Source organism: Pieris brassicae, chromosome 7, assembly GCF_905147105.1.
Source record: "Pieris brassicae chromosome 7, ilPieBrab1.1, whole genome shotgun sequence".
Lineage (NCBI taxonomy): Eukaryota > Metazoa > Arthropoda > Insecta > Lepidoptera > Pieridae > Pieris > Pieris brassicae.
Genome location: NC_059671.1, coordinates 15,258,519 through 15,271,977, shown reverse-complemented (window position 1 = coordinate 15,271,977; position 13,459 = coordinate 15,258,519). Strand labels below are relative to the sequence as shown.

Here is a 13,459-nt window from a genome sequence, read left to right as displayed (position 1 = left end):
ATTTGATGAAAACTGTGGAATTATTGTTTTTTTTAATATGCTTGGATATGTCAAATAATCCTGGTATTCGTAATTGGAACTTCCTAGCATGCTTATTACATTCAGTGCGTTCCAGTGTTTGCTAGAGTAATGGGACATAGTTTCCTTTAAGTATGTAGGCTAGTGTAATAGAATGATGTTTAAAAGAATAATACTTAATCTACGTAGAAAAGACATGTCTTTACGATACGAGTTGTCCCTTTAATAATAATAATGAAAGCCTTTTTATTAACCAAATCATACAGTTACACAACTTTTACCTCAGCGACAACATATATTTTATCTATATTATTTTTAAGGCACACTAGTTATCAACAGCCGGGTCAGGCTGCTTCCGACACAGGCCTTCCCCTGCTGTTTTCACTCGAACTAATCTTCTCTATCATTACGGCAGATCCTCTTCACATCTCTTTATTTGATGGCCTTTTTCCCTTCTCCCATCTCTGGGACACCATTCTATGACGTCTTTCGTCCCATTCATTTTTATTAAATTTTTCCCTTAAATAAAATTAAATCCTTAGCTAAAAAAATCTTTGTAATGATTAAATTTCTGTTCGTTCGTTCATGAAGAATTGTACTTAGTCAAATTAAAATTAATATAATAAGAGAATTTAATTTAAATACGTAACGTAATCCACAATATAATAAATCATGTTTTACCTCTTGGATTTCGTGTATTTATTTTGGCAAGATTTTTTGCGGTCTTTCGAACATTAATCGTTATATTTCTGTAAATTTGCATAAAACCATATAGAATTATACAACTTAATATTTCTTACACTATCTAGAGGCGGAAATTGTACAGAAACCCGTTCCCAATGGGTTACTTTTTTGAGTTTATCAACAAACAGCGACCGGGAGAATTCATTTCATGATGTGATATAAAGGATATATGAAAATAAAAACATATTTTTCCTTCTTATATCTTCAACACCAAAATTTATAATCTTCATTAAAAAACGAATATTATCTTAACCAGGTGTATTACTACATTGTGGACTCGCCGCGCAACGAAGGCAAGGACTTCTTCGAGATCAGCATGCAGACTGGAGAAATCTTCACAAAAGTGGTGTTTGACAGAGAAAAGCAAGGCGCTTACGCTTTGGAAGTAGAGGCAAGAGATGGAGCCCCTTCAGCGCGACCGAATTCAGAGAACCAGCCGAATTCAGGTAAGTCAAGAACCAAACATTTTTATTCAAACGAAAAGTATACAGTATTCCGATGTTAATCTAAATTAAGTACGTTGTTATTTTACGTAACGAACACTTTAAAAAATATAGTCTAAAAATGCAGTCTCACATCACTTACAAAACATCAATTGAACACCACTTTTGGTTGTTTTATGTGAGTTATAAAGTATAGCATCTATTAATATATGTTATAGAAACTAATTTTCTGAAGTAGTCATGAATGGAATGCTTTTTGTATAGTTTTCCTTCTATTTGCTACGCGGCCTACGCTAATGCTACGCACGTAGGTACTAGGTAGCATTGTTTGAATTTTCGTTTGACGTGCCTTGAATAAGTATTTTGTCTGGAAACATTTGATAATACACTAATGCATCCTCTCATTGAAAGTAAAACAATACAGTTACAACATTACGTTAAATAATTGTGCAGCGTACCTCAACACAAAAGACGCCATTACTATGGTTAAAAGACAAAAAGATTTCATCTTCAGCTAATATCATATGAGAAGAAGTACAATTAGTTTATAATAAAACTGTCCGAAGATTTTTGATCATACGAAAATTAAATATATTTAAAATCTGAAAACTGTTAAACCAAAATAATTATTGAAAGAAAACAATTTTTTAATCGGATTAAATCTATTTGTATTATTATAAACTTACAATTACTTAAATTTAAAATTATGTAAATAATTATAAGTTTATAATAATACAAATAGATTTAATCCGGTTAAAAAATTGTTTTCTCTCAATGTGTAAAAGCTATGTTAACCAAAGACTAAACTAAATAATTATGTCAATCTCGCATAAAATCTTCGCAGTCGTGAAGCAAAATGCGCGCGTAAGGTAGGCATTAATAATGGTCGAGAGAAGTCAACGAAGAAAAACTTACTTTAAATATATGTATAAATGCCGACAGGAAGGTATTAGAGTTACAAGCTGTCAGTAGAGCACGGTCTCGGCTTAATCACTTTGCGACCCGCATTCTAATGTACATTTTTTTTCTTTATTCAGCATCGTAAGGTTACCCGCGCTATCGACTTTCTAAGCATAATTTAAGTCTCCACCGACCCTTATCGTCGCAAATGTTGACAGATAAATGAGAGTGTCATATTTCACAGAATTCTAGTCAATTGGAAATTGATTATATCAGTGCCGGTGACGGTATAAATTGTCCGCTCCAGGCCACGTCCTATTAGAGAGGCGTTCTAGGGTATCGCGTCATCGTAAATCAAGTAGCAGGATAATAAACCGCCCCTGGCATAATCCGACTAAGCTTCTCTTCCTTGTATATGTCTCACAATAGTCTTGAATCAGCTCAGTGCTTAGCGACACCTTGCGATATACAATTCCCTTATATATCATGAATACTGTAAATCTATACGACCCAATAAAACCACATCTAACAGTATTCGATCGTAAAATGCATACCGTTATCTACGTTTACGGCTGGGAAAACGAACGCCGTGTATTTGTCTACCGTTCCGACAACAGGTGAAGGAAATTAAATTCAAATGCCAAGTTATAATTTTCACTTAGAAAACACAATACAGACAAAAAACTCATCTGACTGTAATTTGATTCATGTTTACAAAAGGATGTTATTTTTTAGCTTAAAAATTTATGGTTATTTAACGGAAATGAAATATCCGTGTGGCAGAATCACTACACGCTCTTTCACCTTCGTTTCGTCGTTCGTTTACCCCATGTCCTATAATATTGCAATATATTCCGTTTTAATCTCCTAATATTTTACTAGACAATTGTTGATTAATATGTAAATAAAGTTATTTATCGTAAATGAAGTATCTGTATGGCAGAATCATTTGACACTCTCTTTCGCCTTTTCGTCTTACCTATGTCCTACAATAATGAGTAAATCTTTTTTTACTTGTATAAATTGAGTTAATTATACATATAGATAGAGGTTTGTTAGAATGTAACAGTGAAACAACTTTTTCGGCTTGGAAAATAGTTAGTTTTACGTAGGGCCTATAAGCCACGTACCATTTCAGCATATTGCAGCACATTTGTGTCCGGAGCCCGATCGTGCCTGTTTCGCATACTGATTACGTCTGGAGGATAATAGTATGGGAAATAAAACTTCGGACTCGTTTCGAGCTATTAGCTATTTGGGAAAACTGATAAAAGCGGTCGTAAAAGTATTGTTCTTATTCGTAGGGAAGTATATGTTTGCAATTTTTTGCTGCTGTGTACTGTAACAAAACAATGAATAGTCTTTAGTTACAAAATAAAAGTTCATAGATTCGTTCGTGCAATCTCCGATTTTAACTAATATCCCAAGCTATTACTTGTCACGCTAAAAGGTTCATAAGAGGTTTATGTTTTGACTTTCGAGTGATTTCGTGAATTTGATCAATTGAAGGTTATTTATTTTATCATTATTATTTCTTATATAAATCTATTTATAAAACCAATTTCAATTTTATTAAATAGTAGCGCGTAGTATGTCCGTTTGATATTCTATTTATCAGTTTAAATCGCAATATCGTGTTAAAATATCCACGTGATTCTATTGAATAAAATAATCCGTAAACAACAATTACCAATTACAAAGAAACCTATTACATAACAAGCATTACTACTCTATAAAATAATTAAGAAATGGTTACATAATACTTATAAATGGAAATTGTAAAATTTTATAAGATAGTAAAAATAATTTATTACTCAGCCCACTTAAAATAAATGTTTTTGAAGTTGCCATTTCATTTTAATTTATTCCTTACTGTGGCGAGTATGAAATTATTTGCGTTTTTATTTTGTCTTTCGATTCTGTTTTACTTTGGTCTGTTTGTTTACGGCTTACATAATTGACTGAGAGACAAGATATACGTTTTATGTTAATTAAATTTTTTATTGCTTTCCTGTTTTTCTTCTACTCTAATGGAGTAATTCAATTTATATAGCTTATTCCTTAGATGTAAGTCTGTTGTTTGATGGATATATTTTCGAGATGAGGATTTTAGGCCATTTTCGAAAGATGTAAATGTTCTCTTGTATATCAAATTTTGTATTAATTAGATGTTAATATGTTGATGGATTCAAAATTATCTCTTTTATCATTAACTTATTATAATCCTTAATATCTTAGCCCCTTTAATAGATGATTCGGTTCTCCGTAATAGTTTCAGTTTAGTTATTTACAATATAAAAAATAAATTCTAATTACTAGTTACAAACAATTTCGTTAATCTCATATAAAGTCTAGATTTACAAAGTTTAATAGTATGGAGACTAGATCGTATTTCGGTTCATATAATTGACTTTCATAATAGGTTTTGTTTTCTTACCACAAAAAGTTTTTTTATTATGATCTCGGATGGCCGTCTAGACATTCGAAACTTGCTTTAAACATTTGATGATGTAGCTTAATATACTACATTGCCTTGGACAAACCATATGCAAGGTAAAAGTAAAAATATTTTTTTGTATGAAACAATTGAACAGCGCTCCGTGTGTGTATTTGGAACAAAAGAGATGCATGAACATAGTTTGAATATAATTCTTGTAGTTGCGTTCCAAATGTCAAATATATTAATAATAAAGCGTATATGTATACTTGACGAAACTATTGTAAAAAACCCTGAACGTATATCTCGAATTAATAACTTTCTAAGAGAACAGAGCATTGTTCTACAAAATCACGATTGTAAAATGGAGCCGTGTTTCTCCAAGTCGTCTATTTCAAGTATTTCCAATTACTTGGGCTTAGAGAAGCACAATGTCGCCAAGTGACAAAGCAATATTCCCGTGGTCTGCGGGAACTTCGTGGCCTACATTTAACGCAGTGCCCTCGAGAATTTGTGATGAGGACTCGCCCCAGTGCACTGCTGAGGATTACTGCCACAAACTACTAAATATTACCGTTTGCTTAACGGCTTGGGGTTACGATTGTTTTTTACTATCACTTCCTTCTTTATTTAAAATCGTATATATATATATATATATATATATATATATATATATGTGATTCCTCAGTTTATATAGAAACATGCAGTATCGCTTTTGAACATCACTTAAGATTACGGTCTGAACAAAAGCTAAGTTCGGTTCTCTTTACGGAAATGAATAAAATTAATATGATTATTGAACTAGACCTAATCCATTTTCTTCTTAGACAAGGTCAATTCTTAGTTCCTTTTATACTCCCTTGTCGAGCATTTTAGATGTTATTCCAACCGGTTATCCAATAAATTAACTCGGCAGATTTATAAGGGCCATGATAAGACCCCTGTAGGCGTTAAGTGACAAATAACTGTATAGGAAAGAAATTTCCTTAAAACGCCAGCTCGACAAGAGGTTTTATGATGCTATAACACCGAAGACCATCCGCTTTGTCTCATAAAAAATCACTTGAATGAATTTTGTCTTCAATACTTGTAACTCGTTTTAATCGTGACTAGTATTAAAATTTCAACGCTATTATTTCAAGTTTCGCATCAAAAAACGGGCAAAGCTATCGTATCGAGGAGCTGTTTTAATTAAAATAGAACATCGGTCCGTTGGAATGGCTCGATTTCCCTTGTTCGTCCGACAGACAGTTCAATAAGGGACACAGGGTGCTAATTAAAAACTCTAATAACAATTAATTTGTGACAACAGTGCTAACGACGAAATTGCCTCGTCTCTGTTATGACAACACTACTTGACGTAATTGTTTTTAGAAAATTTGATACAATTTAATTTGTATTGTAGATTTTATAATATGCGAAGTATAAAGCATTTATTTATTAGCTCACAAATCCACAAAGAATTCAAGATACATATAAATAAAGATTATAACCTACAATACACCAATACATCTACAATTAATACCAATTACCAATCTACGGAATTGTACATGCTTCCTTTATCAACACCCTAAACGATATACAAAATAAATGAAAGATTTAATTATCATGGAATAGTGGACGAAATTCTTGTAAACAATTTATTTTCCAACATATTACTAGTATTATAATTCTTATTTTTATTTCTAAATGAAAATAAATTACAAAATATTTGAGCATTATTTATACTTTGATGTCAGTAAAATACCAAATATATTTGTTTTAATTTTTTTGTTCATTCGATACCATAAATTTAATAGGAAAACGGGAGATAACGGTGTCGCGTCAACCAGTTAATTTTCCGGGTGTTACGCGATAGCATCGTAGAGAAAATTCGTATTATCATTTCTTTTGCGAACATCTCTCTCTATATACAACTCGAGGATAATATCCAAATGGCCGAAGGAATCGGAACAGGGCGTAGTCACTGTTGAGTAATGGAAGTTTGAGCTCTTATGAGGAGGGTCCACTTATGTCACGCGTAATGGTATGATTGATAATCCTTATTGAAGTAAAAACAGTAGGGCTTTGTAAGTTTAGTGATACATAGGAGATTAAGTTCGGAAAAAGATGTTTAGGTCAGATCGTGTTTTATATGAAAAGACATGCAAATGTATTAGTGCAGTGAGCTTGGTACACAAGGCGTCAAAAAAAATCTTAAATAAAATATGAACATTAGCTACTTATATACATTAATTGTGACTCAGTTAACCCTTGGATTATCTTGTACATTTTTGTTTATACATATTATATAAAATATATATAAATATGTTTTACTATTTTGTTTTTCTTTTTTATTAAAGTTATGCACTTCTGTAGTTTACCCTCTGAAGTAGTTTCTTCTTTTCATTGTTCCATTTAGGGTTGCCTGGAAGAAATCGCTCGTTGCCTAATTACTTATGTAACCTGTTTTTGTTATATGTATTTTGTTGTATACGGTAACGAAGTGTGTATTAATGAATAAATAAATAAACATTGCGTTGTCTTAAACTTATATGTATCGAGTATAGTTGTATCTTGAGGAGTATTGCAAAACAAAATATTTTAGTATTGTAGTCTGATCAATCATGCATTTTAACGAATTTCATTCTTAACATAATAATAGGTTATTAATTAATTCGGACTCCCAAACCCGTAACAACCAACTCAATGACGCTAACAAAACGAAATGTCGATGTGAACTACATCTACATCTTCAGTATCTGCTGCACAAACGTGTTATGAGAAATGTAAGTTGAACGAAACTCAATATTGAAATCACGAATAAGGATCACTTTTACTGAACTTTACATCATGTAAGCGTAATTCTAGAAAGAAATAAAGTCTACGTACATCCTACTCTAGATATTTATAACGTCTGTGTATTCTGTACTACTTTTAGAGATATCTTATATATTTTTTAATATTTTTTCTCAATTAAATATTAATTTCAACATGTCCCTATATAAAAATAAAAAATACAATAATATTATTTTTAAGTACGCTGTGGATTTTAAGGCATTCATTATTGAGCGTTTAAACTCGAAATAGGCGCAAAATAATTAGAGATGGGTGAGACGGTAATGTACTGGGATTTAAAAAAGGCCCGAGATTTATTTCTTTTGTTTTGAATCCTTTAATAAACATATTTATTACGTAGGGTCTTATTTATTGCAGTAAAAGGTCGGGTTTTTTTCTAAAATCTTTGTCAAAGAAAAATAAGTAACATTGGCTAAGATTATACCTATATAAACGCTTATAAGACTGTCATTAATGACATTTAATGAATTTTAAATTTTGTTTATGCCGTTTAGAGTATTATGTTATGGTATTACTGTTTTACTGTTGTTGTTTTACGGTATAACTGTTTAAAATGCCATTACTAATATGCACACCAATTTGGTAAATTTTTGAAGAAAAAAAAACTCCCGCAAACATTGTACTGCTAGTACACTGTTTTATAGTTAGTCACAAAATCAAAGTTTTGTTGTAGTTCTGCAGCGATGAAATCTTGAAATCATATCGCTTAGTCGGGTATAAAATTTATTTTATTTCGAATTTTGCCTTTGACGAAAAGTTTTATATTTTTAAACCATTCGGGGACTTGTCCCAGCTGTGTTTGTAGAGCGCATAAAGGGAACTCTTTGGGATTGATTTAACGACACAAAAACAATTTCCATTGTTATTTACGTACCTTGCTTAGTATAAATGGATTTCGTGGAGTTTTAAATTGCATTTCAAAGTTCGTAAGGTTTTCTGAATAACTTTGGGCTCCTAGATCGATTTCTTATATTTAAAGTAAGTTATATTGAAAGTAAAGTAATTTGTTTGGCTATTTACTTTTAAGATTAATTATGTTTTGTTTTAATCCTTTTTGACTCAATATTTCTATAAATTTTAACCACAAGATACATCTCTATAAAATTGAAACTAAAAAAAAAAACATAAACTTTACACATTGGAATATATTCACAAAAAGTTTAACTGATAAAAATAAGATACTAAGCAAAACATGACAGCAGAACGTTTAGCTAAGTAGACGAAATAGATAATAGTTGTTTTAACTTATTCTTAAATAAGGCAGTAAAGGAGTGCGAAAATAGGGCTGTATTAGTGGTAGAATCCAACGTAGAATACATGTGAAGAGGCTCGTGGACCCCATGTTGGTTCAAATGTTCTGTGCGAGCGTAGAGATTTGCTAGGACCATTGAATGTGTTAATTTAAAATAAGTAAAAATTTCTTTTGTACAGCCTCCAATTGTACGACATATATAAAATAATGGGTATTCCAGATTGAACAGGCATATCGCAACTGGGACTGCACAAGCGTCTTATATAGGTGAAATGTATGTGGTTTAAAGTACAGTAAAGTGATAACGGTGTTATTCGTATCATAAGCGATATCTGACGGAATCTCTTCAAACAAAATATGCAAATAATTTCAGTATGTATTTATGTCATGTGATAACATTTCAAAATAGATAACTTCGTTAAATAATTTTTTTATATAATTTGTATGTAGGCACACATTAATTAAAATATTGTGTATGTGGAGTTCTATCTATGTACGGGAATCAGTCTGAAGGAATTTCTTTATACATGAAATTGCTAAAACTAACCTTTCTCCGTTTAAAATGTAAATAAAAAGCGGTAACGTAATAAAAAATAAATTAAGCTCACTATGAGGTTTTATTACAATCCTTATAAGTAATTGAAAAAGCTGGGTTATGTTATAATATAACCAGTCATAAATTTAAATACTAATTACTTTTCGCACGCTGTTATGTAAAAAGTAGAAACGAACTCAGCTATTGCAGCAATTTGTATCTACGAAAAGTGTAAAATGTCCATATAATAAAATATTATGTAGGTCATACAAAAATTTCTTTTAAATTCTAATGAGACTTGGATGAAAACCGTTGAAATATATTCAATAATTCTAAGGCTGGTAATTAATTCGAGATTCCAATTCAATTCTTATCGTTTTCAATTTCAGAAATCAGTTAATATTATCGAATTATACAGTTCGCTGGCTGGAGCAGGTGTTGAAATAAATAGGACACTCAGCCGTCTTCAATTTACCATTCTACTAGTAATTCCTACTCACGTACTGAGCGGTAATACTCACCACTACTCGACCGATATACTGAAACTTGAAATTGTTTCACTACAATGCAAGATCGTAATTTGTACTTTTACAGTACTATTCACGTTTTATAATCTTTTAATGTTAACTGTTACCACGGTCTTAGAGCTTTTAGCAACGATAGTTGTGTATAGAAATTAGGTCAATGAGAACTGCATACCCCTAGGTATATAACGTACTATACAGATCTAAATTTTTGGAAAGCGCCCCCCCCCCATAAAACGCGCCGTAACGTTTCTGTTTCCAATAGTAAACGCTTCGTGAACAACTCCAGTGACTCTTTAAACCTAAAACTTACCATTATGTGGTTTAAGTACTGGAAAGTAGAAAATAATATTAACAATAACACGTAATTCAATCACCGCCCCGAATCGTAACGTTTTACAAAAGGAAAAAAAAGTCGTTACGTAATACTTGAATGCTCCCTAATAATAGTATACGATTTGCTTTTCTTCTGTAAAATAAACACAGAAATGTTTTTTTTATTGCTAACTACTAAATTTAGTGAGAATTTCTATTGAATCCATTTTTGCTAATACTACCTAGCACCTTTTATGTTTTAAGAGAAATATTATGTTACTACGCGTTCTTAATACACTCTAATGACCTACATTTGCTTACTTCTGCCATAATTAGTTCGCGTATTCGACCTACCGCATAAATGAGCGAAATAGTAATTTTAATGACTCATTATCCAAGTTATTTCAAGTATTTGAGTCATTATTGCGAAAAACTACGTTAAAAGTTGTGCTACTATTTGTATAATTCGAAATTTCTAGAATTGAAAGAGTTAAGGCGTTTCCACTTATATTAAATAAATAACAGGCATTTATTTCGTGAATATATATTTCGCCGAACATAAAAGGGATGAACACTGACTATCTATTGCAATTCAACTCGTGATCAACTTAATTGTATTGATTTTCTAGTGAAACAAGTGTTTTTAAGATGTAAGCTTATTGTAATAATCAAATACCTGGGGCTTACAATAGATGACCGAAATTCACTGTAATAAAAAATAAAATACCTCTTAAAACTCTGCTACTATTATACAAAGCACTAGAATCCATTAAAACATATGGACTTTCAAGCTACGGGAGAACATGCAAAACTTATCTGAATCAAATATTTGCAATACAAATACGTATTTTAAAAACAATTGCTCCCATAAAATAAAAATCACAATATAAAGAGGACTACAGAAAGCAATTTGCATTTTTCAAAATTATACATATACAAGATAAAGTGCAGCTAGGATTATTAAATGAAAACTACTTTACAGAAAATTACCTCAAAACAATTAAAACTCACTATCACTATTCAACACTACGTACAAGATTAAAAAATGAATTTCTATTATCCATACAATAATTTATATGTGAAAAAAACATTAGACTACATTATTCCAAATTTAATAAACTCGGTACCAGCTACACTTCTTACTAATATAACAAGAAACAATATTAAATTTAAATTAAAAAATACTACATAAATCAAACAATTATAAATTATGGATCACAAAAATTATGCTAATCAGACATTATCGTAATTTAACACATATTCGAATATAGGAACTCATCCTGTATGCGAATGAGAATTCTCGACAAGAACAGGTTTCTTGCATCGGCTATCTATGGCGCGTCAATGTTTCAATTCGTTTATGACGTTTTACGTGCAATTTTAATGGTTTGATTGTTATAGTTTATATGTCACTGGCCTTAGTATGTATGTTAATGATTTTAAAATGTTCGACGTCCTGCTGGACAGAAAAACTGTGTACAGTTTATGTTTTCACCACACCAACTTCCTTTATATTAAGATCATTTATACAATAAATAAATAATCAAACAAATTAAAGAAACGTGGAAATAACCAAAATGTATAAATGTGGAAATGACACAAAATGTCCGTCTTTCAAACAAACTCTCTATTAAGGCTATTTCTCTAAATTTAATATCCAATTAAGAATAAATTCGTGCATTTGAATGAAATGCCTTAAAAGAATAGCGTCTCAAGAAGGTTAATTATGTTTTTGGGCAAGTCCATGAAATTAGCTCAATTTAGAAACTAGACCAGTGTATTTCCGCGCCAGCCTAGTGATTTCCGCAGTACATTAATAAAGTAGACGCATGTTAGATAAATTAGACACTTCAATTAAGGATAGACATAAATGATGGTGATTGAATGAGTGACTGTGATGTTTGCTCTTAGTAATAGGAGTAGACATGCAACTTAGCATAATGTATACTATTTATTTTATATGTTTGTAAATACTACTATTGTAGAAACATTCATACTAGAATTTTATATGAAATGTGTTTTAAGTAAATTCTTTTAAATTAATGGAAAAAAATATAGAAAAATTAAAGAAATATTTATATATATCGGTTTTCTTATAATATTTCTATACTATACCCCTTGGACATTGAATTTAGATACAAATATCATCACCCTACAATTCAATGTGTACTTACAGTGTTCAGGTAAGATTTATATTTAAAAAAATTGTTTTGTTTCGCAAATCAACAAAGATAAATTTATTTCTAGCATTTTAAACGTAAACGTTAAAAACATAAACGTTGTTTATAGATGAAACATTCAAGATCCGGAAGCAACTTTAATCTAGACTTTGCGTATAAATTGAGATATTTTAATTACACTTTAATCAATGCGTTCTTAATCTATATTGCAGAACTTGGCAAGCGAACTCTTTGCTAGAGGGAGCCAAATGTGGTAATGTTAATTTTGTTTTTCGTTATCGCTTCGGCATAATCTTATGCGTTCTTTCGTTGAACTTATCATTTATACAACTGTGTAAGTTGCATAACGATAGTATTAAACATTCCAAATTAACTAACTATTGACTACGACATCGCTTGCACATTTCCATAGATTTAAATTTTATATTTCTAAAGCCCACTAAGAGCAGTGTCGGCCTAGTGTCCTCAGCGTGCGACCCTGAGGTCGTAGGTTCGAACCCTGTGCTGCAATGGACAGTCCATTCTATGTTCGCATTTGACACCCACACGTACAAAGTTAGTAAAAAAGAAAAAGAGAAAGTCAGACACAAAACTCTGATCACCTACTCGCCTATTAGAAATAACAAATGATCATTAAATATATACAAAAATCTGAGGCCCAGACCTAAAAGGTTGTTTCGCGCTCTGGTTTAGTTCGGAAGTCCACCCACTTCGCTCGTATCAGGTATAATAATCAATGTCCAAAAATGCACAGTGAATGTTCACATACATCTAATATTTTGAATTCTTACTCTATGTGGTTGTGAAATGAATAATCATAAATAATTCGTTTCGGAGATAAGTCTAAAGAACCTCAACAAATTAAGGTTAATTGGATTTTTTTCCCTAGAGCAGCAGTGAGCAATATTAACCTTCGAATTCAGTATACTTTTAAAAGGTATGAGAAAACTTAAAACCTGAAAGTAAATTTGGTTCGTTACTTTCGATCTTAAATACGAATATAATCGGGAACATAGTTAAGTTTCACAAAAATGTTACTTATGTTACCTCAAACATAGGTTTGCTAAGAATATAACCTGTCCTGGTTATTTAAGTATGGTTTATCTAAGTAAATTGTACTGTACTGTAAGTAAATGTCGACCCTCGACATTATTAATACCACAGATATCAACACTACGTTATTTCTAAAATCATATAGAAATGACATTGAATAATAGAAAAATACACACTATCGTTACGTTATTCCTAAAATCGTATAGAAATAACATTGAAT

General features: G+C 31.2%; 1 protein-coding gene across 1 annotated transcript in view; it reads left to right on the top strand.

Moving 5' to 3' along the window:
• LOC123711573 (neural-cadherin) overlaps positions 1–13,459 on the top strand; it is a 254,181-nt gene that overhangs the window by 57,593 nt on the left and 183,129 nt on the right. The window contains exon 13 of the mRNA XM_045664169.1: positions 1,019–1,208. Within this exon, the coding sequence (XP_045520125.1) occupies positions 1,019–1,208 (190 nt within the window). The remainder of the gene's footprint in view (positions 1–1,018; positions 1,209–13,459) is intronic.